Source organism: Herpailurus yagouaroundi, unplaced genomic scaffold (genome assembly GCF_014898765.1).
Source record: "Herpailurus yagouaroundi ecotype Mexico unplaced genomic scaffold, PumYag 28, whole genome shotgun sequence".
Lineage (NCBI taxonomy): Eukaryota > Metazoa > Chordata > Mammalia > Carnivora > Felidae > Herpailurus > Herpailurus yagouaroundi.
In genome coordinates this window covers 146,946,334-146,973,207 of record NW_024412376.1, presented here as the reverse complement: position 1 = coordinate 146,973,207, position 26,874 = coordinate 146,946,334, and the positions used below count along the sequence as shown (strand labels likewise).

General features: G+C 39.4%; 1 protein-coding gene across 3 annotated transcripts in view; it reads left to right on the top strand.

Annotated features, from left to right (window-relative positions):
* The window catches only part of STIM2 (stromal interaction molecule 2), a 150,710-nt gene that overhangs the window by 65,182 nt on the left and 58,654 nt on the right, over positions 1–26,874 (top strand). For all 3 annotated transcript variants that reach the window (XM_040486239.1, XM_040486248.1, XM_040486256.1), the window contains exon 3: positions 24,195–24,309. In XM_040486239.1, the coding sequence (XP_040342173.1) occupies positions 24,195–24,309 (115 nt within the window). The remainder of the gene's footprint in view (positions 1–24,194; positions 24,310–26,874) is intronic.

Here is a 26,874-nt window from a genome sequence, read left to right as displayed (position 1 = left end):
GAGAGAGGGAGAGAGGGAACCCCAAGCAGGCTCCACACTGTTACCATGGAGCCCAGTGTGGGGCGCGAACTCACAAGTGTGAGATCTTGACCTAAGCCGAAACCAAGAATTAGACACTTAACTGACTGAGCCACTCAGGGTGCCCAATGGGAAATCTTAATTAAGAAAATTAAAATACCTAATTTCTTGTGATTTTTTTTTTTGCTTGAAATGTTATTTTTTTAATTTAGAAAAATATTTAGTATTTGAAAATGCGAGTTGAAAACTTAATTTTTTTTTCTCTGTAGTTAGTGCCTCTGCTTTTTGTTTTTTTGATTTCAGTTATATGAGAAAGCATTTACTTTTCTAATTTATTCATGCATTTAATATTGAGCTAATATTTGAGGGTCTGGTTATGCCAGATACTCAAATAGAGCTTAGAGTGTATCTGGCACAAAACAGACAGAATCCCACATAAATCTTCAAGCCCTTCAGTGAACATTCTTTTGGGGCGAAAAGGCAGACTAAACAAAAAACAAAATAAGCTGGGAAAAGAGGGCTGAGGACAGGTAGATGATAGATAGCTGTGATTTTAAATAGGGTGGTCATGGCAGGCCTCATTCAGAAGGTAACTAACATTTACTTAAAGTGTATGCTGTATTCAGTACTTGGACAAGTAAGAGAGTAGGTATCTGGCAGTTTTCCAGTACTATTCTCAAACTGAAATTAGAGGACATGAGTGTTTTAGATTAGGAACAGGATGTAAAGCTTTTGCTCCGGCCTCAGATCAAAAAGATTAGCTGTCAGTGCATGCTCAATCTGTGTGTGACCTGTTTGGACTGAGTTTTTGATTACCTTCAGGGTTGTCTGTTCTGCCAGTATTGAAGATATGTTGGAAAGTGTAGGTACTTTCTTAACAAATACTTTGAATAAGAGAAATGGATGGTTTCATTGCCCTGAGCACAGTGTAGGAGGCAGTGAGAATTCAGGTCGTTATTGCCTGCTTTGTGACTGAAAACCTTATTATAGTTTCTAGGGTGTCTGAACTTGGTTGTCTGTTTTTACTTTTCCTCTTTTTAAAAAAATTTTAAAAATCCTTTCCCCTCACCTAATTTTTCTTCCTTTTTATCCATGCTTCCTTTTTAGTGAGGTCATTTAGAATAAGTAGTTTTAGAGTTTTTGTTCTTATCAGCTGTTTGATGTATATAATCAAGCTTAAAACCAATTTATATAAAAAAACTGTACCTGGTATTTTGGTTTTTCTTACATTTAGCTGTTCTGCCTGAAATGCACCTTTGTCATCATTTGTGTATACACTGCTTAGAAAACTTAGCTAATAGCACAGATCTGTGTCTGAAATAAGGAGAATCACGATGAAAGCAGGCAAAAGTAGGGTTAGAAAAACCTAGTAGAAAATACCTTTTATTTATTATTGTTATTATTTTTTAACGTTTAGTTATTTTTGAGAGAGAGAGGGAGACAGAGCGTGAGCAGGGGAGGGGCAGAGAGAGAGAGGGAGAACCAGAATCTGCACCAGGCTCCAGGCTCTGGGCTGTCAGCACAGAGTCCAGTGTGGGGCTCGAACTCACAGACCATGAGATCATGACCTGAGTCGAAGTCAGACCCTTAACCAATTGAGCCACCCAGGCACCCCTAGAAAATACTTTTAAAACAGGATCAGTGAGTTTTGGAATTATGTGGAGTACTGCTTCCAAAGGAGTAAATGCATGTGGTTTTTACTGAAATTTTTAAGTTAAAGTTGTAACTTATGTATTATCTTTTGCTATGGGGCAAATTCCCCCCAAACTTGGTGGCTTACCGAAGCGAAAGTTGAGCATCTCAATTTCTGTGGGTCCCAAATCCAGGTGTGGCTTAGCTCGGTCTTCTGGCTTGCGGGGCTTTCACCAGGCCGCTGTTCAGATACCAGCTGGGATTTCGGTCTCAAGGCCTGGTACACGGGGCTCTGGGCCCCCACAGATCTTTACTGGTTGTTGGTTGGAGATAACAGTTTCCTGACACATGGCTCTCTCCATGGGGCTGCTCCTAGCATGGCAATGGGATCCCTCAGAGACAGTGGGAGGGCACTCTAGGAGAGAGAGACGGAGAGAGAGAGAGAGCGAGTGAGTGTGCGCCGCGCGCAGGAGAAGGCAACAGCATGGAAGTTCGTCTTTTTGTAAGCTAAGCTTGGAATTGGAATCCCTTTTTACTTTTTTGCTATATTCTCTTTGTTAGAAGGGAGTCATTAGGTCCGGCTGGTATGCAAGGGGAGGCTGTCAGACAAGGTATGAAGGTGAGGATGTTGGGCTCATGAGGGGCCATTTTAGAGGCTGCTTACCAGTTTGTTTCTGTGCTCTGCTAACTAGAGACATTTGATGGGGAATTCTCAAGCCATGGAATTACAAAGTAGAAAAACAATAAACTCATAGAACTTCTTTCAACAGACTCCATATTGCAGGGGACCCATAATAAGACTTCATGTTGATCTTACTATATGTCTAGAATTTTAAAGCATTGACATGTCTGATTAAAATTATCTTTGAAAAAATTTTTTTTTTTTTTTTTTTGCTGGGGAGAGTGAGAGAGAAAGTGCGAGTGGGGGAAGGGCTGAGAGGCGAGAGAGAGAGAGAGAGAGAATCTTAAGCAGGCCCCGATGTGGGACTTGATCTCACAACCATGAGATCATGACCTGGACCGAAATCAAGAATCGGGCACTTAGCTGACTGAGCCACCCAGGCACCCCTAAAAGTATCTGTTAAGCAGTGGGTTGCATGTGTCATCATGTACCAGTACCACTTATGTGACCGAAGGATCACTTGGCATTGACCTGAAAAGACAAGCAGGGTAGAGGTGAGGTGTGGACAGTGGGTGCTACAGAGCTCTTGCTGTCTGTTAAGTTGTAATTATTGAGGGGTTTTCCTACGTATTTGAAAGTTTTATAGTTTCATAGTTCAGTTAACTAACGTGTCATCATAAAAACAGACTTTAAATCTTTCTGGAAAATAATAGCAATAAGCATCCAGTTTAGGGTGGCCGAGGGTGTTAATAGGTATTCAGTAGAAAAAAAGAGGGTTAAATGGCCAAAATTGGGAAGTGATGGATTCATTTAGTTTTGTTACTACAGGAATTCTCGAACTTACGTTTATGGCTTTGTGTACTAAAAGAATAGGAAACATTTATTGAGCATTTACTGTTTGTTTCACACTCTGAGCACTTTGCATGGATTATGGTATGGGCTTCTCACAGCAACCCTGTGAACAAAGAGGATCCTCTTTATCTTATTTGCAGGTGAGGAAACAGGCTTAGGGAGGTGAAATGGTATGCCCACGGCCACCAGCTTGTAAGTGCTACAGCCCAGGTTTGATGCCAGACTGAATTCATGTTCTTGGTTTCTAGTGTGTGTTGCTTTCTTATGTTGATGAGTATAGCACGTCACCATCATTATGCCCTCCCTGATACAATTTACAAATCAGTAGCTATATGTAAGTAGTGTATAGATTTAGTAGATGTACTGATACCTACACACACACACACAGTTGTATTAGATGTATTTGATATATGTACACATGCTGTAATCCTGTTACGCCTTTTTATAGTGTTCACAAACACACAAATTAAAAATGAGATAAAATCAAATGTAAATGGAAGTTCTAATATTTTCTCCCTCATGAGTGGATTAGATTGTATATCCCTATGGGGTCTGGGGAATTGAAACTGGAGACTGCTGCACGAATGAATTATAAAGCAAGATCTGTTTTCCGTCACATATACTTCATTCCGTTTTTATGAGAACAGGTAATTGTGAGGAGTTTTCAAAACAAATTCCTACTAGTGTTAATATTTATTCTTCTCTAATTTTCATTGTTCACTATACACAGGTTTCTTTTTCCTTTTTAAAAAGTTCATTTATTTATTTTGAGACAGAAAGAGAGAGAGCGGGAGCACAAGCCATGGACAGACAGAAACAAAGAGAAAGAGAATCCCAAGCAGGTACCGAGCTGTCAGCTCAGAGCCTGACACAGGGCGTGACCTCACAAACCGTGAGATCGTGACCTGAGCCAAAACCAAGAGCCAGATGCTTAACTGAGCCACCCAGGTAGCCCTGTATATAGGTCTCTTAACTGTGTAGCATATCAGTTCCTGATGTTCTTTTTTTTTTTTTTTTTTTTAATGTTTGTTTATTTTTGAGAGAGAGAGCATGAGCAGGGTAGGGCAGAGAGAAGGGGGACAGAGGATCCAAAGCAGGCTCTGTGCTGACTGCAGACAGCCTGATGTGGGGCTCGAACTCACGAGCCGTGAGATCATAACCTGAGCTGAAATCAAGAGTAGGACACTTAACCAACTGAGCCACCCACGCGCTCCTAATTTTTTTTTTTTTTTTCCTAACTGCAGTTGGGCAATTCAGAATAATATAGAGGCTGTGTGTTTGGAAGCAAGGTAGACAAATGGTTGGGGCACTCTTCTTTGCATGATGCCTATGGAATGAGGAAGCAAAGGCGATAAATCCATAGGACAAAGTGGATCACTGCAACCAAATCTTTGGGCTTAAGGAAGAGAAGTGGATGAAAAGGAGTTGGTACAAGTTTAAAAGATTGCTCTAGGGATTCAAAGTATGCTTCCTGGACAAAGTGGCAACTTTTGGAAATGCGAATACTCAGGTCCCATCCCAGACCTACTGAATCAGAAATGTGGGAATGGGGCTCAGAAATCTGTTGTAACAAGCCCTCTGTTGATTCTGATGCCCATGTTGTCCTTTAATAAGTGTAATAGCTGTTTTTGCACTATACTTTTGTAACAGTTTTTATAATCTCAGGCACAGTATTTATATTTGGCTACTGTGATGGTCTTGCAAAAGATATTGTTTCCTGCCCCTATACTTTGTGATTTCACTTTGCCCAAGTCCTACCTTAAGTTTTTCTTAATATGTTCTACAGGAATTCATAAACATGTATAACACAATAATTATTACTGTAAAGCAGAGTGTGCATGTGTTTTGCTGGGGACAGAATTCTTTACTTTTGCTCAAGTAAGATGGTTTTGTAACTTAGAATGGTTAAGAACCATTGTATAAATTATTGAGAGAGATATTAAGAGCATATGTTTATTATTTCATAGTTGTGCTTGGGATATTTCTTAAGTTCTAAGTTTGCTGCCCTGCTTTATCTAGTTGAATATCTGGGCTCTTTATGTTTTGTCTTGACAATTGTAGTACCTCTTTACTGGGCTTCTTTCTCTGTCTCTTGCTTTTCCAGTTAATTTACCAACTGCTATTATCTTTCTGTTTATATTTGATAAGATCTAATTCTCCCAGACTGTTTCTATTCTTGTGTCTCCTTGTCCCTCAAAGCAACCACCATAATAACCAGAGGACTTTGTCTTAACCCTACCCTGTCCTGCCATCCAGACTGTCTTGCCCTTGCCTCTGCCCCCTCTGACTTTGATGTATTATAATGGGTTCCCTCTTCTTTTTTTTAAAGTTTTTTTGTAAATGTCTTATTTACTTTGGGGAGTGAGAGAGCAACATGTGCGAGAGAGGGGGAGCGGCAGAGAGAGAGGAGGAGCGGCAGAGAGAGAGGAGGATAGAGAATCCCAAGCAGACTCTGTGCTGTCAGCATGGAGCCCCATGTGGGGCTTGAACTCAAGAGCCATGAGATCATGACCTGAGCCAGAATTGGATGCTCAACTGACTGAGCCCCGCCAGGTGCCTAATGGGTTCCCTCTTCTTGATACATCCTTAGTTGCATGTCATTTGAGGAGTTCAGTACATACGGATTAAGTGGGCTTTTGTGCTGCCAGTAGGTAGGTACTTAAATATCATAATAGTTTCTGTGGAAAGATAGGTTTCAAATGGCAGATACGTATATTTAAATGCAACCAGTTTATAAACTGGGAATGAATGGTCTATAGATGAGATCTGTCTATAAAGAGCCAAAAACTTACGACATCATTTTCAACTCAGCACCTTTGCCTCTTTCTAGGAAGTTACCACAACCCCTGCTTCAACTAGTAAATCTTTTAGTCCCTTCCTCCAAATTATTTCCTCTTTCTTCAGTCAGAATGTCTGGCAATTATGTTTTCATGAAAAAGAATCCTTTCCCATTCTTGTTCCATTCATTTTTAATTTCCATTGACAGGAGTTTTGTGTTACAAACCGTTGTAGACCGGATGAGGGCAGAGCAGCAGGAATGTGAATGAGGACCTGTGTCTGTACTGAGCGCAGTGGCCAGTCCTGCCCCTCTCCTCCCCTTCTTCCCTGGGCATTTTCAGGATCACGGCGTGGCACTGCATTTACGGAATGTATATTTTTTGAGTGTGTAGCAAACTTCACGTATTGTCTCGTCTTCTGAAACATCTTTCAGTTGGGGTGTACAAAACCTATTTATTCCTGTTTCACAAATGAGTTAAATAAATTTGTGCTTTTACTATAACATTAACTCCATCTGTCTTACTTTGTTGTTATGGATAGGGTGACCATATAATTCATCATCCAAACTGGAATACTTTTGAGAGTAAGTGAGGTTGCTATTAATAATTACACCAGGACAACAGGTGAATGGGGGCTGTCCTAGGCAAATGGGGCCATGTAATGAACTCACTCTGTCTTACGCAGTCTGCTTTCTGTTGTAATTACCTTTACCCATGTTTTACGCGCTTCACTAAGTTGTTATTAAATTGATCCAAGTATTGTGCCAAGGTTTGTGCTATTAGTAGAGCTTGGATTTCAGTTTAGTTTATCAGGCTGTCTTTATGTATGGAGCACTTTGTTTTCTAGTAACATGACAGAGACTTCAGCAATATTCCATTTTTTCTAGAGTTAAGTGATTTTTTTTTTGTCTTTTTATTCCCTGGAAATAATACAGTTTAACAATATACTCTGTATTAAGGTGAACTAGTACTCATTTACCCCTTCATTGATTGCTAGGATTTTTTTGTAGTACGTTTCTGGTTGTCCCAAATTTTCATATCTGAAGAATATTCCATAATAGTCTAAATTTTCCCATGCACCTACCCAGTGTCTGGCCTGCCACAATTTCTCCGCCAAGTAAGTGCTGCAGTCACTAACCACATGGTCTTCAGAAGACTGGTTTGCTCTAGGCAGCATTTCGTGTGGCCTTAAGGTAAGGTGCTGTGCTGTATCAGGGAGCTGGATGTAAGGTAAACTGTTCTTTCCCTCAGAGAGCCCTGCCGTATGCTGATTATACCATCATGGTTCAGAAAGCGTTTATGGTGTCTCACATGCTCTTTAGCAGTGTTGTTTTGGGATAGGCAAGACAGGTCATATCCCTGTTTTATAGATGAGGAGACGGAGGCTTAGATTGTTACTTAGGTCACATAGCGTAGGAGCGGGGATAGAGCCCAACTGTCCCAACTTCCGTTCATTCTGGAACATGTTGAGACACAATTCCAGGTTGTTGCGTTTTGAACTTGTGTTCAGTTTTGAGCCTTGGACTCAGAAGGAGTCTCCCTGGATACGTTTTTGAACTGTGTTTCTATTAATGACCTCACTTTGAGTTGCAGACCTCTAGACGTTGATGTCAGCTCTTTCACTAGAGCCTCATACCTGCTTCTTCCCCGTATTTGTTCTGAATCATACTGACTTACGTCTTAAGTGTTATCTTAAGCATGGCTGGAGAACCTGCCTCACCTCACCTTAAAGACTACTTTCCCCTGTATTTCCTTTAGGCTTCCTATCCTGGCTTTGCTGGGTCTGCCTGGCTTGACACGGCTCATGGCATTGATCTAGTACTGGTAACACCAGGTGTTGATGAGCTGCATATTTTTATTACCCTCCCACCCCCCAGCCTTTTTATAGGGCTATTGGGCCTGGAGGCTGAAACTATAAGGCTATGAAACTCAGTTGGTAAAGAGAACCTTTTTAAAACTGAAGGAATATTTTGTCTTCATCTTGAAAATGTTTAAAATAATCGATAAAAAAATCTTTGAGAGCCTTTCACTTTAATTGCTAACACTTGCCAATTGACCTTTATTTTTATATCTCCTAAGTTCCTAAAATTTCTTTCAAGTCTTAGAGAAGTACAGGAATTTTTATGGTCTTTAAAAACTATTTTTCGAACTAAATAGCTGGGTTTTTTTTGTTTTCATTTTTCTTTTTACTTAGTTCCTTCAAGGGCTTGGGAAATATGCCTAGGCTCCTGACCAAGGGTGTTGTTGAGCATTCATTTAAAAACAAAACACACCTAAGGCTTTAAAGTTTCTATTTATATATATAGCACTGTATGAATATGGGGCAGAATGAAACAAGCTAGCATAGACTTCCACGGGCTTACCCTCTACTAGGGATATAAAGACAACGTATGTCAGGGCATATTATGTACTAGGGATACACGTGAATCGTGAAAGTGCTCTTGTGTCTCAGAAGAGAGACTGTACATTTGTTTGAAGAGCATCTAGAAAAACCTGGAGTAGGAGTCCTTGAGATGGGCCTTTGGAAGTGGGCAAGGTTTTCACAGGTGTAAACGATAGGTGAGACACTCCAAGAGGAAGGGTCAGAGTAGGGAAAATGCATTAAAGGAAGAACAAAGGATACTAATTTATGTAATAGAGAATACTCAGTCTGACTGGAGTATGGTGGTGTGGGGGATACCATTGAAAAGAACTTGCTTTTTTTTTCCTTTTCCTACTTCTGGCTACTTCTCTGATCTCTTCATTGTTCTTTTCTTGCACCCCAAACTGTATGTATTCCATAATTTTTTTTTTTAAGATTTAATTTTTTTTAGAGCAATTGGGGTTTACTACAAACTTGAGAGGGAGATACCGTAATTTCCCGTATACCTCCACCCCCACAATGGGGTGCGTTCTCTTTCATTATCACCCACCACATTGGTATGTTTTTTACCCAGAATGAACCTACACTGACATGTTGTAATCACCCAAGTCCATGGTTTTCATTAGGGCTTGTTGTTGGTGTTGTATATTCTCTGGGTTTGGATGAATATATAAGGATATGTATCCATCACTAAAATGTTACACACAGTATCTTCACTGCCCTGAAATCCTCAGTCTTTATTGTTTCTGGTGTTTCTTCTGTTTCTCTCTCTTTCTCCTGGTATTCCCATTACACCTGTGTTATACCTTCTGTAGTTGCCTCATAGTCCTGTTTTGTTTTCCTTCAGTCCTCTCTTTGCTTTCTGGGTTTTGAAGTTTCTTTCAATACATCTGTCCTCTACCGCAGAGAGGTTTTCTCAGCTCTGCCCAGTCTGCCCATCAAAAGAATTCTTTACTTGTCTTATAGTATTTTTGATCTGTAGCATTTCTTCCTGGTTCTTTCTTAGGATTTGCATCTCTGCTTATATTGCTTATCTGTTCTTACATACTACCTACTTTATCCACTAGAATCCTTAGTGTATTAATCATGGTGATTTTAAATTCCTGGTCTGATAATTCCCTACTATGTCTGGGTCTGATGCTTTTCTGTCTCTTCAGATTGTTTTTTGCCTTCTGGTATGTCTTGCCATGTTTTCTTGAGAGCTAGACATGATGTATGGGACAAAAGAAACTGCTGTAAATAGGCCTGTGGTAATAGGGTGGTGTGGTGACAGGGGGAGGGGAAGTGTTCTGTAGACCCATGATTAGGTCTCTGTCTTTCATTGAACCTATGGTTCTGGACTGTAACCTTCACAAGTCTTTCTCATTTTTGTGTTTTTGTTTTCCCTTAGGTGAGACAGGATGGCTGGAGGGAGCTGGAGTTGGGTATATCTCTTCTCCCACTGGAAGGCTAGAGCCCAGTAGAGTTGAGCTGAGCCTTGTCAGTTAGGCTCTGATAATACCCTTGCAGGTTAGGCTCTGGTTAACTAGTTGCCCCTGAGGGTAGGCCTTGTTAAGAGGAACAGAGTGCTCTGGAGCACACATCTTTTTCTCAGTTTACAAGGATTATATTCCAATATACCCATCATAAGTTGAAAATGTTGTAAGTTGAACATACATTTAATACACCTAACCTACTTTAAATGTGTTCAGAACACTGACATTAGCCTACAATTGGGCAGAATAATCTAACACGAAGCCTGAGTATAATAAAATGCTGAATATCTCATTAATTTATTGAATACTGCACTGAAAGTGAGAAAAAGGAAGGTTGTAGGGACGCAGAGTGGTTGTGAGTGAATTGGTTGTTTACCCTTGTGATTGCGCCGCCGGCTGGGCGATGCCATGCCACTGGCCCTGCCCAGCAGTGTGACAGTATCGTAACACATGTCGCTAACCCGCAAAAAGATGCGAATTCGAAAATCAAAGTACGGTTTCTACTGAATGCGTATCTCTTTCGCACCATCGTTAAGTCGAAGAATCCTAAGTTGAACCATCCTAGGTTGGGAACCGTCTGTATTTGGAAGTGGTTTTTTTCCCCTCTACCTGCCAGAAGCAGGAGGAGGTTTCTCTTCAGTGTTCCCTGTGGTAATCGGATTGAGCTCCTGGAGGCAAATCTCATGATACAGTAGGCATCCCTCCGCTCCCCCTCCACCCCGTGACTGGATATCCCTGGAGGTTTTACTTCTCAGACTGGCCTGCATTGATCCTGCAGCCCTTCCTCAGTTAGTTTGGGTCCCCACCGCCTCCCCAATCCCCCAGCAGTTTCGGGTCCTTGGCCTCTGCTTTGGTTAAAGTCAGCTGAGGTTCCCTGCATTTGCTTGCCAGTCTCTCCAGTCTTGGGGGCAGCAGTTTGTCCTGGGCCCTCCCCTCTCTTACAGATCCACGAAGAGTTTACTCTTCAGTCTGTTCAACTTTTTGCTGGTTGTTAGGGTGGACTGGTGACTTCCAAGCTCTTTACATTGGGATTGGAAAACAGAAGTCTCTTCCATAGCACTCCTGTCTTTGGGCCTCTTCTGTTCTTTCTTTCCCTTTCTAGGAAGTTTTATTCAGGCTCGTGGCTTTAATTATCATTTTTGTATAAGCTTAGTTCTGACTTCTCTAGTGAATTCCATTCTCACGTTTTGTCTGCTAAGATCTCTAACACAGCATCCTAAATGCTAAAAAAGAGAATGCTAAAAATGCTAAAAAAAAAAAAAAAAAGAAATACATTGCTGTCTTTCTTTGTTTTCCTTTCTAGAAAAGTTCACGCTGAACCAATCACCACCTTCCTCAAAATACTGTTTTCTGGGGTTGCCTGGGTGGCTTAGTCGGTTAAGCATCCAACTCTTGATTTTGGCTCACAGTTTGTGAGTTCGAGCTCTGCATTGGCCTCTGTGGCACTCTAGAATCAACATCCAGGCAGTTTTTATTGGTGATCTAATCCACTAGGTCAGTTTTTCTAAATTAATCATCACTTTTTTAATTTCCCTTTTGCTGCTAGACCTTACTTTCTTAGGGTGATGATATTTTTCTTTTGCACTCATGTTAGTCTGTGTCCTCCAAGAAGCAAACACCAGTAGCAGATTAAACATGCCAGAAATTTATTAGGGGAATTGCCAGTGAGAGACAAGGGTAGGGAGCTGGGAGAGGCCTTGTCCTGAGCTTGGGTGAAGGAGAGAGAGAAGAAAAGGAAGGAAGGAAGGAAGGTGCAGATGGTGCTGACACAGCAGACCCTACTTGGGATTCTCTGTCTCCCTCTCTCTGCCCCTCCCCCATGCTCTCTTGCACTCTCAAAAAGAAATAAATATTTAGAAAAAAATATCGTTGGGGTGCCTGGGTGGCTCAGTGACTTGAGCATCCGACTCTTGGTTTCATCTCAGGTCGTGATCTCTTGGTTTGTGGCTTCTAGCCCCGTGTTGGGCTCTGTGCTGCCAGTGCAGAGCCTGCTTGGGATTCTTTCTCTCTCCCTCTCTCTCTGCCCTTCCTGTGCTCTATCTCTCTTTAAAAATAAATAAATAAACTTCTAAACATTTTTTAAAAGTTTAGAAAATACTGTTCTCTTTATTAAAAAAATTTTTTTTTTAATGTTTTTGTTTATTTTTGAGACAGAGAGAGACAGCGTGAGTGAGGGAGGGGCAGAGAGAGAGGGAGATGCAGAATCTGAAGCAGGCTCCAGGCTCTGAGCTGTCAGCCCAGAGCCCGACATGGGGCTCGAACTCACGAGCTGTGAGACCACGACCTGAGCCGAAGTCTGACGCTCAACCGACTGAGCCACCCAGGCACCCCTTTTCTTCTCTCTTCTATGTTATTTTTGTTGATGGTATCCCTGTTTTACCTACAACTTAGGCTTGATGCTCCAGTCTCATCTTGGTCTGCATTTTTGTTTCCCTCTCGGAGTTGTTTTATTCTTTGATTTCTGACTTGTCTTGTCATTGCCAGTCTTTTCCTCCTTTAAAATCCATTTCGACTATTACTACTTGATTAAAACACTTTGGAACATATTTTGTTTTTCTCTTCCCCTCCCCCCGACTCAGCAACTTCTAGTGGGTCTTCATAGGCCGGTGGTATCAAGCTGGAGTGTGCAGCAGAGAATCACCTGGAGGATATGTTGAAACCCAGGTTTTAACTCTAGAATTTCTGATTCCGTAGGTCTGGGATGAGACCCAAGAATTTGACTTGCTGACATGTTCCCAGATGCTGACATTGCTGGTCCAGGAACCACACTTTGAGAGTCACTACTAGAGTCTACCACATACAGCCCAGACTTCTTCATTTGGCATTTAAGACCTTTTATGGTGTGGTCATAATCTGTCCTTCTAGCCATTGTCATTTACTCTGCATCTTCTTGATGCACTCTCTCCTCTAGCCACAGTTAACTGCAGACAGACTGCTCTTTGTACACATCCCATATTTTTATATGCCTCTCCGGGCATTTCACTCATGATTTCTCTGTCTCTTTCTGTATGTTAAATTATATGCAGCTCATAAGATTAATTTTAAGATTTAGCAGAAACAGAATGTCATCCATGTAGTTATTCATCCATCCATATAGAATGTCTTTCCAATAGTCCTCGCTGTTTTACTGTGTGTGTGTGTGTGTGTGTGTGTGTGTGTGTGTGTGTGTGTGTGTGTTCTATTACTCTTCTAAGCCAGGGGCGCCTGGGTGGCTCAGTCGGTTGAGCGACTGACTTCGGCTCATGTCATGATCTTGCAGTTTGTGAGTTTGAGCCCCGCGTTTGGCTCTGTGCTGACAGATCAGAGCCTGGAACCTGCCTCGGATTCTGTGTCTCCCTCTCTGTGCCCCTTCCCTGCTCATGCTCTGTCTCTCTCTGTCTCTCAAAAATGAATAAATGTTAAAAAAAAAAATTTTTTTTTTTATTCTTCTAAGCCAGAGAAATTTCTTGCATTTGGTTTTCCCATATGGCATTTGTTGCTTTATAGTTTAGTGTGACCCTTATTTTCATTTCATTTCCTCCTGGCAGACAACTCTGTGTTTTACCTGTCTCTCATTAGTTACATAGTATATGTATGTGGTGATAGAAGGAAATTAAATTCTTTCTGTGGCTATAACTAGGAGGTCAAACAAGCCTCCTAGCTGGGATTGTCATATTCAGAGAAATAGGAATACCACTGTAGGATCATCATATTCAGAGAAATGGGTCACAGAGGTCCAAGCAGGTAGGGGGGCCGGAGGAGTGGCAGGTGCCAGGCAATCCAGCTTTGTGAAAAGCATTTGGCACACTCGGGGCTGCGTGCACCCAGCCCATGCCTGCCCTGCCACCATGATGCCCAGGAGGAAGATCAGGTCCACTGAGGGAGTAGTGAAGGAGGAGTCCAAAAGGGGCATCAACAAGGTTTTCATCTAAACCTGCTTCTGCAGAAGTGGAAACCAAGTCAAAAATGACAGCAGGAAAGGCTAAATCTTCAGATTAAAGAAGTGCAAACGAGAGGGAAAGGGGAGCAAAACGAAAACAGGCTGAAGTGGTTAAGAAATGAGAGGAGACTTCCCTGCAGAAGACAGAGAAACTAGCAATGAGGAGAGTCACCTCTGATGCAGCAGGAGAGAAGAAGCTCAGTCTAATTAATATTGCATACCATGTCTTCATCAGTGGTCCCTACCTCCCTTCTTACACAGTCCAGAGGAACTATTTTGTAAATGCAGGTTTTTTAATAGTTCTACAAACAGTTTTAAGGAGAGAGTCCCACCTTATCCCCCCCCCCCTTTTTTTTATGTGTAATTGCTTTTTAAAAGAAGCAAAATCATTTCCTGGTTGTTTATTTTTTGGTACAGCCAGAAAATGGTGGGATATTGAGTGTGGGAGGCTTTGATCATCTTGGGTGTCAGCCTGATATTCCATATGTAGGGGTAGTTTTATATCTTATAACACAAAGCATATTAAATGGTAACTTGATGTCAGTCATGCATTTAATATATCTTGAACATTTTATTTATTTATTTAATTTTTAAAAAATTTTTTTTTAACGTTTATTTTTGAGAGAGAGAGAGAGCATGAACAGGGGAGGGGCAGAAAGAGAGGGAGACACAGAATCTGAAACAGGCTCCAGGCTCTGAGCTGTCAGCACAGAGCCCGACGCGGGGCTCGAACTCACGGACAGTGAGATCGTGACCTGAGCCGAAGTCGGATGCTTAACCGACCGAGCCACCCAGGCGCCTCTATCTTGAACATTTTAAATGATTTCTGTTCCTGTGTTGCTTTTGGTAGAATTGTTTCTTCAAGAAAACCACTCCTTGAAATCTTGGCTCTCCCTGTCCTAATTTTGTACACTCTGTAACATCTTTGGTTATTGTACTCCAGTTTTCCTAGTAACTTTGTTAGTGTGCCCTGACGGATGAAAATTTGAGTGTGTGGTGTATATGATACAGTGAATTAGTGGGCCGTAACTGTGTAACATTGTATAATATATGAAGATATTGGTACTTAATACCTGTTGAAGGAAAGTTTGCCTCCAGATTTTAAGCTGGAAAGTCACCAGAATAGCTGCTTAGAAAAGAATCATAAGTACATGATTTTTTAGGGTTTTGGTACGTATGTGAAGAGCTGTATACACATTGAAGTGTCTGTGTACTGATGCTCAGAACAGCCAATAAAATCTCAATTATGACAAAATAAAACAACCAAAAAACACAAAGAAACAGGTTATAGTTACAACCCTGAGTCTCACTGATGGAAGTATTTTAAACTCTTCAACCCTGAAAAACCAAACAATGATAAAAAGACATGAAAAAGTATAATATATGGCAAATTAATGTCATCTCTTAAAGGTTGGGTTAACAATCATGAGAGATGAGCAATGCATTAAAAAGTAATATCTTTTTAATGAATAAAATTGTGCCTATGAAAGATAATGAATTTCTTGAAATTCTTGATGGTTTAAATATTTGAGGTATATCTTACATTCAATTCAGTGCAGAAATTTTAGCTCTACAGTTTCATGAATTTTGACAAATGTATATACCCATGTATCCAGTTTTGATACAGTTGTACCATTTTGATTCTCAAATTTTGAAACTGTTACTTTCTTGTGTAGAAGATAGGGAAGAGAAATCTTTGTGTTGCTATAAAATCTATGAAGTGTGATTGGTCATAATTTTCCTTTTCTTTCCCGCTGCTAGTTTATTTCCTATACTTTTCCCAACTGTGTGGTAACTAACCAGAGATCTAAGGATTGGGGTAGGAGGATTCTTTCCTCTCTCCTTGGCAGAGGCCATGTAAGGCTACTGGGAGGCTCATCCACCTTCCTGTGTGGCTGTAAACTGTATGTTCTCTCCTGTTACTGTCGATTCATTCACTGTTTGTGCTCCTTGCAAAAGCGAATTTTTCCATCCAAGCACTTCATCTCATCTCCCGTCTCCTGTGGACAACTTGAGGACAGTGCTTTAGCAATGTACCGTTTCCTACTGATCTTTCCCATCTGACTCAAACCTGCCATTGTCTTGCACCTCATAAACGCAGCAGTATGAAAACTTCCAACTCTTAGTTCTCCCTTTGGTGATTGCCCAATTCCTTTCTTCTTTTTTTCCAACAAGTTCCCTCAAAAGGATTTCTGTACTAGTTTTCTCATCTCATTCTTGAAGTCACTTAAGCTTTTGCCTCTGTTACTCCTCCAAAACTGTTCTAACTATGCTCCGATTTCCGTCTGGTCTTATTTTCCTTCTGCTTATACGGCTTTTAAGAACTGTTCCAGCAGTACAGGACTTCCTGTGATAAACCCTTACTGTTTGTCCGAAAAGGTTTTTATTTTGCCTTCATCTTTCATATTTTGCTGGGTAAGAATCCTAGGTTAGCAGTTTTTTCTTTCACACTTTAAATGTGCTTCCTAAGTGGTCTCTGGATTATGTTCTCTGACAATTCTGTCCTCCTTATCTCTGTTCCTCTGTTCCTATTGTGTTTTCATCCCCTCTCCCCCCTCCCAAGTTGCTTTTAGATTACTCTCTTTATCCCTGACTTCAAGCTATTAGATTATGATGTGTATTGGTGTAGTTTTCTTTATGTTTCTTGTCTTGAAGTATATTGATCTTCTGGGATCTGTGGGTTTATAGTTTTAATAAAATTTGGAAAAATTTTGGCCATTATTTCTTGAAGTATACTTTTTTGTCACTCCCTCTTGGCTCCTTATGGACTCCAATTACACTTATGTTAGGCTGTATGAAATTGCAACACTGCTCGCTCTCTGATTTGGATAGTTTCTCATGCTTATTGTATTTAGGTTTGCTGATATTTTAGTCTGTCATGTTTATTATTAATCTCATTCAGTGTATTTTTCATCTCGGTCATTGTAGTTTTAATGTTTAGAATTTTGATTTGGGTCTTTAAAAGAAACGCTTTGACCTTAACATGTCTTCAGTAACACACTCAGAATTTACTTTAGCTTCTTGAATATATAGAATATAGCTGTAATAACTACTTTAATATCTTTGTTTACTAATTCTCTCATCTTTGCCATTTTTGAATTGGCTTTGATTGAATTTTCTCCTAGTTTTGGGTTCTATTTTTCTGTATCTTAGCATACGAGGTAGTTTTTCATTGGATGCCAGACACTGTAGATTTTACCTTGTTAGGTACTGAGTATCTTGTGTCCATAGAAGTGTTCTTAAGCTTTATTCTAGGACAGGGTTAGGTCACGTGGGAGCACTTTAATCCCCTTGCCTTGTATTTATAAGCTGTTTTGAGGGCAGAGTCCATGTAGAATTTAGTCTGGGGTTCATGTTCCACAGTACTGAGACAAAACCTTTCCCACAAATTATGAGATTTTTCACTCTGTCTTATTGGAACAAGCACTATATGTAATCTGCTATATGTAATCTTCAGGGATTGTTTCCTCTAAATTTTTTGTGTGTCTTCTTTCCTTAGCTTGCTATGGCTTTCTTGTACTCACAGGCTGATCAGTAGTCAGTAAAGACTCCAGGCAGCCTTTTTCTTTCTCTGTCTCTCTCTCTCTCTCTCTCTCTCTCTCTCTCTCTCTCTCTCTTTTAGATAATCCACGCTTCCCTCTCTGTGCAGTCCACTCTTCTCTGTACCGAGTCCTGTAACCCCTCCTCTCCCTAGTTCTCCCCAAGCTCCCACCTCCACCTCTTCACCTCAGGAGGCTGCTGGTCTCTGCCTGATTCTGTGCATTATCCTGAAAATTCTGGAAGTTCTCTTTAGGAATTAATTTAGGGCAGTCACAAGGCATACTTTATTTATAGTCTCCAGGAATCACTGTACTTTGGTGTCTTGATGTTCATGACAGTATAGGACCTTATTTATTTATTTACTATTGAATAGACTGATGGAATCATAGGTAGTTTTGTTAGAGATTTTTGGATTATAATCAATAATAATCTCGAAGAGTAGTCATTATATAGGTGATGTATTGGTTCCTGTAAAACAAACTTCAGCTCATAAATACATTGTGTTTTACAAGTCTTTGTAAATTAGTTGTTTGACTCTGTCGTCTGTCATCTCTCATCCGATCATTCAGTTGAATTAGTGTCATAAATACTGGGTAAGTTCTCCAGCTAGCGCATAAAAGGCTGTGGTCTAGTTTAAATGGTGTTCAAAGTCATTGTGAGGCCAGTTGAACTCTGAGCTGTTCTGAGAACAGAATCCTAAGGAGGTCGTTGGTGCATTTATTGTGGGTAAACTAAAGATTGACTGATGGGTTTTTGATGTTGGAAACTTAGGGAGTGGGATTAAGGGCTGAAATGGTACTGTGGCAGCTGGACAAAGTATAAAGTTAAGATGTGGAAACCGTCCAAATCAGCTTGAAATTTTCATTAGTATAGATTTTTAATGTTTGAAAAAAAATTGAATGTAGGATCTGAAGAATTTTTTCTCAGATATTAAGTGATTTACCTTCTTTCATTTGTAATTCCATGAAAACACGTGCCAGTTGCCTGTGTTCTCTTAGGTTCTGTGTAGGTGTCATCATTTGTCTTAGATGAGAAGATCAGAGTTATTAACACAGAACTATCTTAGCACTAGCCCGTGTCCCTGCATTGTTACAGCATTCTGTATGGTAAGTATCAAGCAGGATTTGATATTGCTGCTCCGTAGATTTAATTCTTAGACCAGTGATTATCAGTGGTGTTTTATAGTGCCTCAGAGTCATCTTCTAGCATTTCAAGAAATGATGCAAACCAAGGCAAAGATTTAACTCATTGTCTTAAAAATGATTTACATGAAATAGCTGAGTTGTTGAGTGTTTACTATATACCAAGCACTATTCTTTACACTTCATATGAAATAAGCCACTTAAACCTCATAACCTTTTGATACATGACTCTTGTCACCATTTTGCTGACGAGAAAACTGAAGCACAGAGAGGGAAGTAACTTACTAAAGTCATACGGCAAATAGTAACTTTGAGATACAACTACACTAGTATGTATTGGTCTGAAGATTGAGTCTGCGCTCTCAACCACTGTGTTCACTTTTGGGATGAAGAATATGGACAATTCATGCTTTATTAACATGGTATTATTTCTAAGAGTTTGGGAATCAGATGTTTTTCAGAACATCCAGGTTAGGATGGTGGTGTGAATAGTGCTGAAGGACTTAAACTTTGGAATTCTTTAAAATTTATGTTGGTATTAGGTTTCCTAAATAACTGTATGAAATGGAATGAATTGCCACCCCTCCCTTAGCCTTAGCTTTTTCGTCTTTATGGGTGAGAATAACAGTGATCCTTTCTGGTATGCATTCTTTCCCGTTAGACATTATACTAAGCTATTTTAGTATTCTTTTTTCTTTAAGTTTATATATATTTGGGGGGGGGGGAAGGAAGAGCCATACTGTCAATGCAGACAGAGCTGGATAGGGACTCAGACTCATGAACTGCGAGATCGAGACCTAAGCCAAAATTAAGAGGTGGATATTTAATCAGCTAGGTCACCCAGGTGCCCTGGAACCCATTTACTTTAACTGACTCACGTATCAGACCTTGGACACTGTTGATGACAGATTTCCTTGGGAAGATCTCTGCTTACATTGTCAATGAAAAGGCTGTGGTTTTCCTCTTCATCTCTGTGTTATGTATGTATTTTGTTTCAGAGGTCTGAAATGGTTGTCTTAAGAATATTAGGAAATCCTAGCTTCTTCAATGGCTATTATTTTCCAAAGTGTATATTAAACCTACCAGACTACTCAAGGTGAAAGTAAGTTATTCAGGCTTTAAACTTCAACAGCAATAATAACATTGATATATAAAAACGACTCAAATTACTTTTATTTTCTGACGCTCCTGTGTGCTAGGTATGCATTTTTAAATGAATTTTCTTCATAACCATTTGCGTTAGGTAATTTTATTTTCCTCGCTATACAGAAGAGAAATACGAGGCTGAAAAGAATGTAAGTAGTGGAGTCAGGTTTCGAATATAGTCTGTTACACTCAGAGTCTGAGTGCTTAACTGTGATGATAAATCACCTCTCCATGAATATTGAGATCTTAAAATCATATATTTAAAAATAAAAGGGGAAACACTTATGTGTCATTGTTATGTCATGGAAATCAGGACAAGAATTGTGTAGCCCAGGCCTCCTCAGGAGCTGAACTGGAAGTCACCAGCCAGTTCCTGGTGCCATTTCTTTCTTGCTGTGCTCTCTTTCGTTTCTTTCTCTCTTGGCGTTTTGACTTCTGTATGTGGTTCGTCTTGACTGTTCATAGAGTGATACCTTCGACACCAGTTTCCTTATCACCTTAAAGATCCAGAACCATCACCAAGTGACCTAGCCTTTTATGGTCGGAATTGCAGTTTCTTGTGAAATAGAATCCTTTCATCCTGGTCATGCTCTGGATTGTTTTCTTCTGGGTCAAGTGTCCATCCCTTAGTCACATGGCTGTGGCAGTGGGTGATAGGTTGAGTGAAGGATGAGCTACACTGATGTCGGTAGGGGAAGAGGTATAGGCTGAAAAGGGCCCCAGATATGAGTGCACTATTATGTGTCAGACTTTATTAAGCACTACTATAAAAATAACAGCACAAATATAAATGCAAACATAATAAAAACAAAAAATGCATAGCATCACAAATGTAAAATATAAATACAAAATACAAAGTAATGTGTATATTAGAGATACAGGGAACTGAAATCAACTTATCATCTAAAAGTTAACTTCCTGAAACTGGATCTGTAAATTCCATAATGGTATTAGAAGAATATATTTAAAAGATTCATCTGGGTGAATGTTTTTGAAAAGAATATTCAGTAGTCATTTATTTGAGTACTTCTGTATTTGTATTGTCAATTCAGGCTTTCCTGTAGTAGGTTTAATTAGGTGCATAATTGGATATGTTTAGCCAGGAACTCTAATGTAATTTGCAGTACATTGTTTGAAGATTTACCTCATAGAATTTGAATCTATTTTCTGATTTCTTAATTCACAGATTTCAACAAATAAGAAGTGTTTTTCGTTTTCTCATGCATTTTCAATTATTGGTGACTGCTTTTAAAATTTCTTCTGTTAGCCTGCCTCATTTCTACAATTTGCACTTCTTTATGAAGTTAAAGAAAAGTCTGAACGGTCAGAATGGTCTATAGGATATTGGGAAGAGAATTTAATGGCAGCTGATGAGTTCTAGTATGTTTGGTTGAGTTAAAAATTTTCCAACTTAATTTCAACATAAAGTGATTCTACTGCTTTCTAGTCACATTGTGATAAAAATGTTGAAGATATAGGAGATACAGACTACACTTCTACGTGGTTTGTTATGAACTGTATTATTTTGGGGTCGTGTTTTTAAAACAGAAGCATATACTCCAGGGAAAATATAATTCTGTGCATTTATATAGTTTTGACCCACCTTTTGTAGGAGCCATAGTTCTTTTACATTAAGTGAACTATATAGATAATCTTCATGAGCTTTTTTTTTTTAACTGCCCTTCTTTGATACCTAAATTCTTTTATTTATTTATTTTTAAATGTTTGTTTATTTTTGAGAGAGAACAAGCAGGGCAAGGGGCAGAGAGAGAGGGAGAGAGAATTCCAAGCAGGTTCCGCCTGTCAGCACAGAGTCCAGTGTGGGGCTCAATCCCACAAACTGTGAGATCGTCACCTGAACTGAAATGAAGAGTTGGATGCTCAACCACTTGAGCGACCCAGGCACCCCAATTCTTTTATTTTGTTAAACACGTAATTTGGCAGATGTCTATACACATCCTAGGCTTTCTAAAATAGTTCAGTAGCTAGAATGTCTCATCTAGTCCATATATGGAAATTAGCTCTATTTTCCAAAATATATTGATCCTGAACCCACAGAACTCTATTTTTATGTTGTGTTCATGTAGTGTAAAGAATTTCCTAGGACATTGGTTTTCTTTTTTTATTTTTCATGTATCACAAATATGAAACAGTTGCCATTTGTTCCAAGTGGCTGGACTATTTCCAAGGCAGGCTTCCTCCCTGCTTTTTTCATCATCATGCTTTTCAATATAGAATTTCTCTCTAGCTCTTGAACCTTTTCCACACTAGGGGCGGTTTCTGAACATCTCAGTGGCATTGATTTTTCCAGGTATACCTACTAGATTTTGAAGGTATCTGGAAGAGCAAAGAGGAAGGGGCAGAAACAGGAAAAGAGAAAATATGAAATAGAACTAGGCAAGAGTTGTAGCAATGAGGCAGGCCTCTTTAAAAATCACTTGTAAAAATGGTATTTAGAAAACAAGGGTGAGGCACTGTCTTTAGAACAGCAAAAAGACATAAGTAATAGACCTAGATACCTGCCTTTCTAGTTATCTATGGTGAAGGACCAGAGTTTTCATTTCCAATTCATTACAGGTAGGGCCTACACGATAAATACATTTATCACATGCTTGGGTCAGAGCTTTCGAAAGTGTATAATTGCTATAAAGGTTTCTAAATGGCTTCTCTCCATTTCTATACGTTTCTAAATGGCTTCTCTCCATTTCTATACATACTGTAGATGAGTATCAGTTTGCTGCCTGACCTCAGTCCCACGACCACATGTTGAGTAGTAGTGTTGATCCTAAAATGTTATTTCTTCATTTTATAACTGAGGTTATTAAAGTTCAGAAAAGTGAAATGATTTTTCAGTATTACACAGCTATTAAAAATTTATTTTTAATTTATTTTTTTTAGGGGCGCCTGGGTGGCTTAGTCGGTTGAGTATTTGACTTCAGCTCAGGTCATGATCTCACGGTTCGTGGGTTTGAGCCCCGCGTCAGGCTCTGTGCTGACAGCTCAGAGCCTGGAGCCTGCTTCAGATTCTGTGTCTTCCTCTCTCTCTGCCCCTCCCCTGCTCATGCTCTGTCTCTTTCTCTCTTCCAAAAATAAATAAATAACATTTTAAAAAAATTTATTTTTTTTAGTTTCAGTAGAAAACAATACAAAAGTAAAATTTGACCTTTGTCTGAAGATGATGTTCATTGTCAGCATATAAAGGTCAGAAAAAGAGGTCTTGGGGGTTGGGAGTTCTAGGGGATTTTCACTTTCTGCATTATGGATTTCTGAAATAATCTTTTATATGATCTTTTATTTTTGAAATTAGAAACATTGATAAAGATACCAAATAAAATAATACCAAAACAAGAAAAATCAGAAATGAGATAGAAAAAGCATAATAATACAGAAAACTATTTGTTTCATATAATTAGAGTAATGAGCTTATATGGGGAAAATGTCAAGGGATCAGGCCTAAAAGATTGTCAGGAATAGGATTGGGAAATGGTATATAAGCCATAAAAAAAAAGCCATAAAAAAAAAGTAGTTTGCTTTTTATTTGGGAGACAGTGGGGAACATCTGAAGGATTTTATGTAATGAAGTAATATAGAGCAGGTTGCTTTTAGCAAAGAAAATTTTAGTGCACTCTCTATATTTTATTTATTCTTTAACAAAATTCTTTTCACATTTTTTGTTTATTTGGGGGAGGGGCAGAGAGAGGGGGAGAGAGAGAATCCCAAGCAGGCTCCACGCTGTCAGCCCAGAGCCCGACACAGGGCTTGATCCTATGAACCATGAGATAATGAGCCAAAAATCAAGGGTGAGATGCTCAAGCGAGCCACCCAGGTGCCTCTTTCCATATATATTTTAAAGTAAGATAATGGAGGATCTACTTTAGTTTTATAAAATACTTTAGTTCTGACCACTATGGTCAAATGCCTTTCAATTATAAATGATAGCTTCAAAGGTAGGAGAACACAGAAATATGAGGCAGTAGTTGAGATGAGTACTCATTGTGTTTTGAAACACCCTGTCAGTAAGTATTTGGTAAAAATGTATAATGTTGAGGCAGTATGCTATGTTTTTGAGCATTAGAAACCTCTTGGGTTGAAATCTTAGCTCTGCTGCTTGTGATTTTTTTCAACCTTGGGCAAATTATTTTACTTCCTTGGGTCTCAGTTTTCTTATCTATAAAATGGGGATACATAATACAGAACTGTCAATAAAGTTAAAAGACTGTGTGTGTGTGTGTGTGTGTGTGTGTGTGTGTGTGTGTGTGTAGATATATAGACATGGTATGTAATGTAGAATAGTAGCTGGTAAATAATGAGCATTAAATAAGTACTTTGTCTTTTAAAGGCTTATTTATTTATTTTGAGAGAGAGAGAAGAAGAGACAATCCCAAGCAGGCTTCTCATTCTTAGCATAGAGCCTCACATGGGGCTCGAACCCATGAACTGTGAGATTATGAAATGAGTGAAAATCAAGTCAGACGTTTAACCAACTGATCTGCCCAGGTGCCCCTAAATTTTTGTTGTTGTTATGATTAGTAGAAGATATTTTGTTAAATAAATTTTATAAGCATATAAGAATAATGTGAATACAAAATACCAAAAATATACCAGTTATTATCTGAAAATTGCCACCTACTGGATTTTGAACTTTTCTCAGTTTAGAGACTAGAATAGTGCATTTAAATTTACTTAATTTAGTGTTTTTTCTTTTATAGTTTATCAGAGAAGATATGAAATATAAAGATGCTACTAATAAACACAGCCATCTGCACAGAGAAGATAAGCATATAACTGTTGAGGATTTATGGAAACAGTGGAAAACATCAGAAGGTAAGACTTTTTAGTGAACTGAATCCCTCACCTGCCCTTTGCCCTGCGTAGCCATTGTCAACTCACTAATTGCATATGATTTTATGAAAAAAATCAAACTACCATTTTCTGTGAGGATACTTATATTTTCGTAAATAATTTTTCCACTTTTGATTTTGAAAAATGATTTTTATCTTTCTTAGGATTCATTATGGGTCAGCCTGTTGCCAGATAATTTGATACCTTGTACTAGAATAAGTAAGGTAATGCATGTCTGAGAGCTTAAAGTTGTGGTGTATTGCTTCAGCTGTTAAGTGACATTATTATAAAAGGTTTATCAAATAAATATGGATCCCAAAGTTGTGTTTTTAATTATCACATACAGTTTTCTGAGGTCTTCAGAAGGCACAGAATGTTTAAGCTTTTCCTTAAATAAGTTCTTTATGAAGTCTTCTAATAGTTGCATGATAAAGTTCTATAATTTATATTTTATCATTTTTCTGCCCTTAGATCCTCAGGCTGTCTCATGGACAGTAACTAATTGGGGCAGGAAAAGTGTATGACCTGAAATCTCACCTTGATCCCTAATACTAGAAAAGAAAAAGCTTATTATTATTATTATTATTATTTTATTTTTGAGTAACAGAGTCAACCAAAACGTCTTTTTCCAAATGTTTTTATGTTTCTATTCTTTTATCAGTCAAGCATTGGTGTTGTGTATATTTTTCTCTGCACCTTTGAATGGTGAAATGAAAGGAGGAGGAAGTTGGGACAGACTGCCACATAAGAGGATAAAGACATAATAAAGTTCACTAGACTGGCTCTGGTAACATTTGGAAATGGGAAAATACAGAATGCTACCCCATTAGTGCTTGGTGTTTGTATTAATATATGAGAAGGTTTATAGCATGCTTTAAAAATCTGTCTCTCCATTTCCCTTCCCCATACCAATTTTAAGTAGTCAGAACTTGGGTAGTACTAGAAATGAAAGAATATCAGTGTAATGAGGGGAAAGTGCTAGAATGGTGGGAAGCTCCGTAAAACTTAATCTGTGTACAGATATGCCTTGGTTCCAGACCACCACTCTAAAGCGTATATTGCAGTAAAGCAAGTCACATGGTTTTTTGGTTTCCCAGCGCATATAAAAGTTACGTTTACGCTATACTGTATTCTGTGAAGCGTGCCATAGATAACATTATGTCAAAAAAGATGTACATCCCTTAATTAAAAAATGCTTTATTGCCAAAACATGCCAACCGCCATGTGAGCTTTCAGCAAGGTCTCATATTTTTGCTGGTGGAGGACTTGCCTCACTGAGGGTGGCTGCTGACCGGCCAGAGCGCTTGCTGGAAATGGAGTTGGCTGTGGCAAGTTCTTAAAACAGGACCGCAGTGAAGTTAGCCACGCCCACCGACTCTTCCTTTCCTGAGCAGTTTCTCAGTAACATGCAGTGCTGTTTGATAGCATTTTACCCACAGTGGCACTTTTTTCCTAACTGCAAACCCTGCCCCAGCTTTATCAACTAGATTGATGTCATATTCTAAATCCTTTGTTGTCGTTTTACCAGCGCCCACAGCATCTTCACTGGGAGTAGATTCCATCTCAGGAAAATACTTTCCTTGCTCATTCATAAGCAACTCCTCATCTGTTCAAGTTTTGTCATGAGATTGAAGCAATTCAGTCCCGTCTTCAGGCTCCCTTTCTAATTCTATTCTTGCTGTTTCCACCACATCCGTAGTTACTTCCTCCACTGAAGTCCTGAACCCCTGAAAGTCCTCCAGGATGGTTGGAATCCACTTCTTCCAAACTCCAGTTAATGTTGATAGTTGCCCCTCTTCCCATGAATCACGAATGTTCCTAATGGCACTTAGAGTCATGAATCCTTTCCAGAAGGTTTTAATTTACTTCCCAGATCCATCAGAGGAATCCTTTTGGCAGTATAGCCTAATGAAATGTGTTTGTTAACTGGTAAGACTTGAAAGTGGAAATTATTCCTTGATTCATGGGCCGTAGAATGGATGTTGTGTTAGCAGGCATGAAAACAACATTAATCTTGTTGTACATCTCCATCAGAACTCTTGGGTGACCAGGTGCATTGTCAGTGAGTGGTAATATTTTGAAAGGAATCTTTATTTTCTGAGCAGCAGGTCTCAACAGTGGGCTTAAAATATTCCGTAAACTGTGTTGTAAACGGATGTGCTGTCATCCAGGCTTTGTGGTTCCATTTATGGAGCACAGGCAGAGTGAATTTAGCATAATTCTTCAGGGCCCTAGGATTTTCATAATGGTAAACGAACATTGCCTTCCTCTTAAAGTCACCAGCCTCATTAGCGCCTAGCAAAAGAGTCAGCCTTTTCTTGGAAGCTGTGAAGCCAGGCACTGATTTCCCTCCTCTAGCTGTGAAAGTCCTGGATGGCATCTCATAGTCTAAGGCTATTTTGTGTGTATTGAATATTTGTTGTTTAGTGTGGCCACCTTGGTTACTTACCTCCTGGATAGCTTGCTTCAGCTTCTGCTGTAGCCCTTGCTGCTTCACCTTGCGCTTTCACGCTGTGGAGAAATCTCGTGAACCAGTCTCTGCCAGCT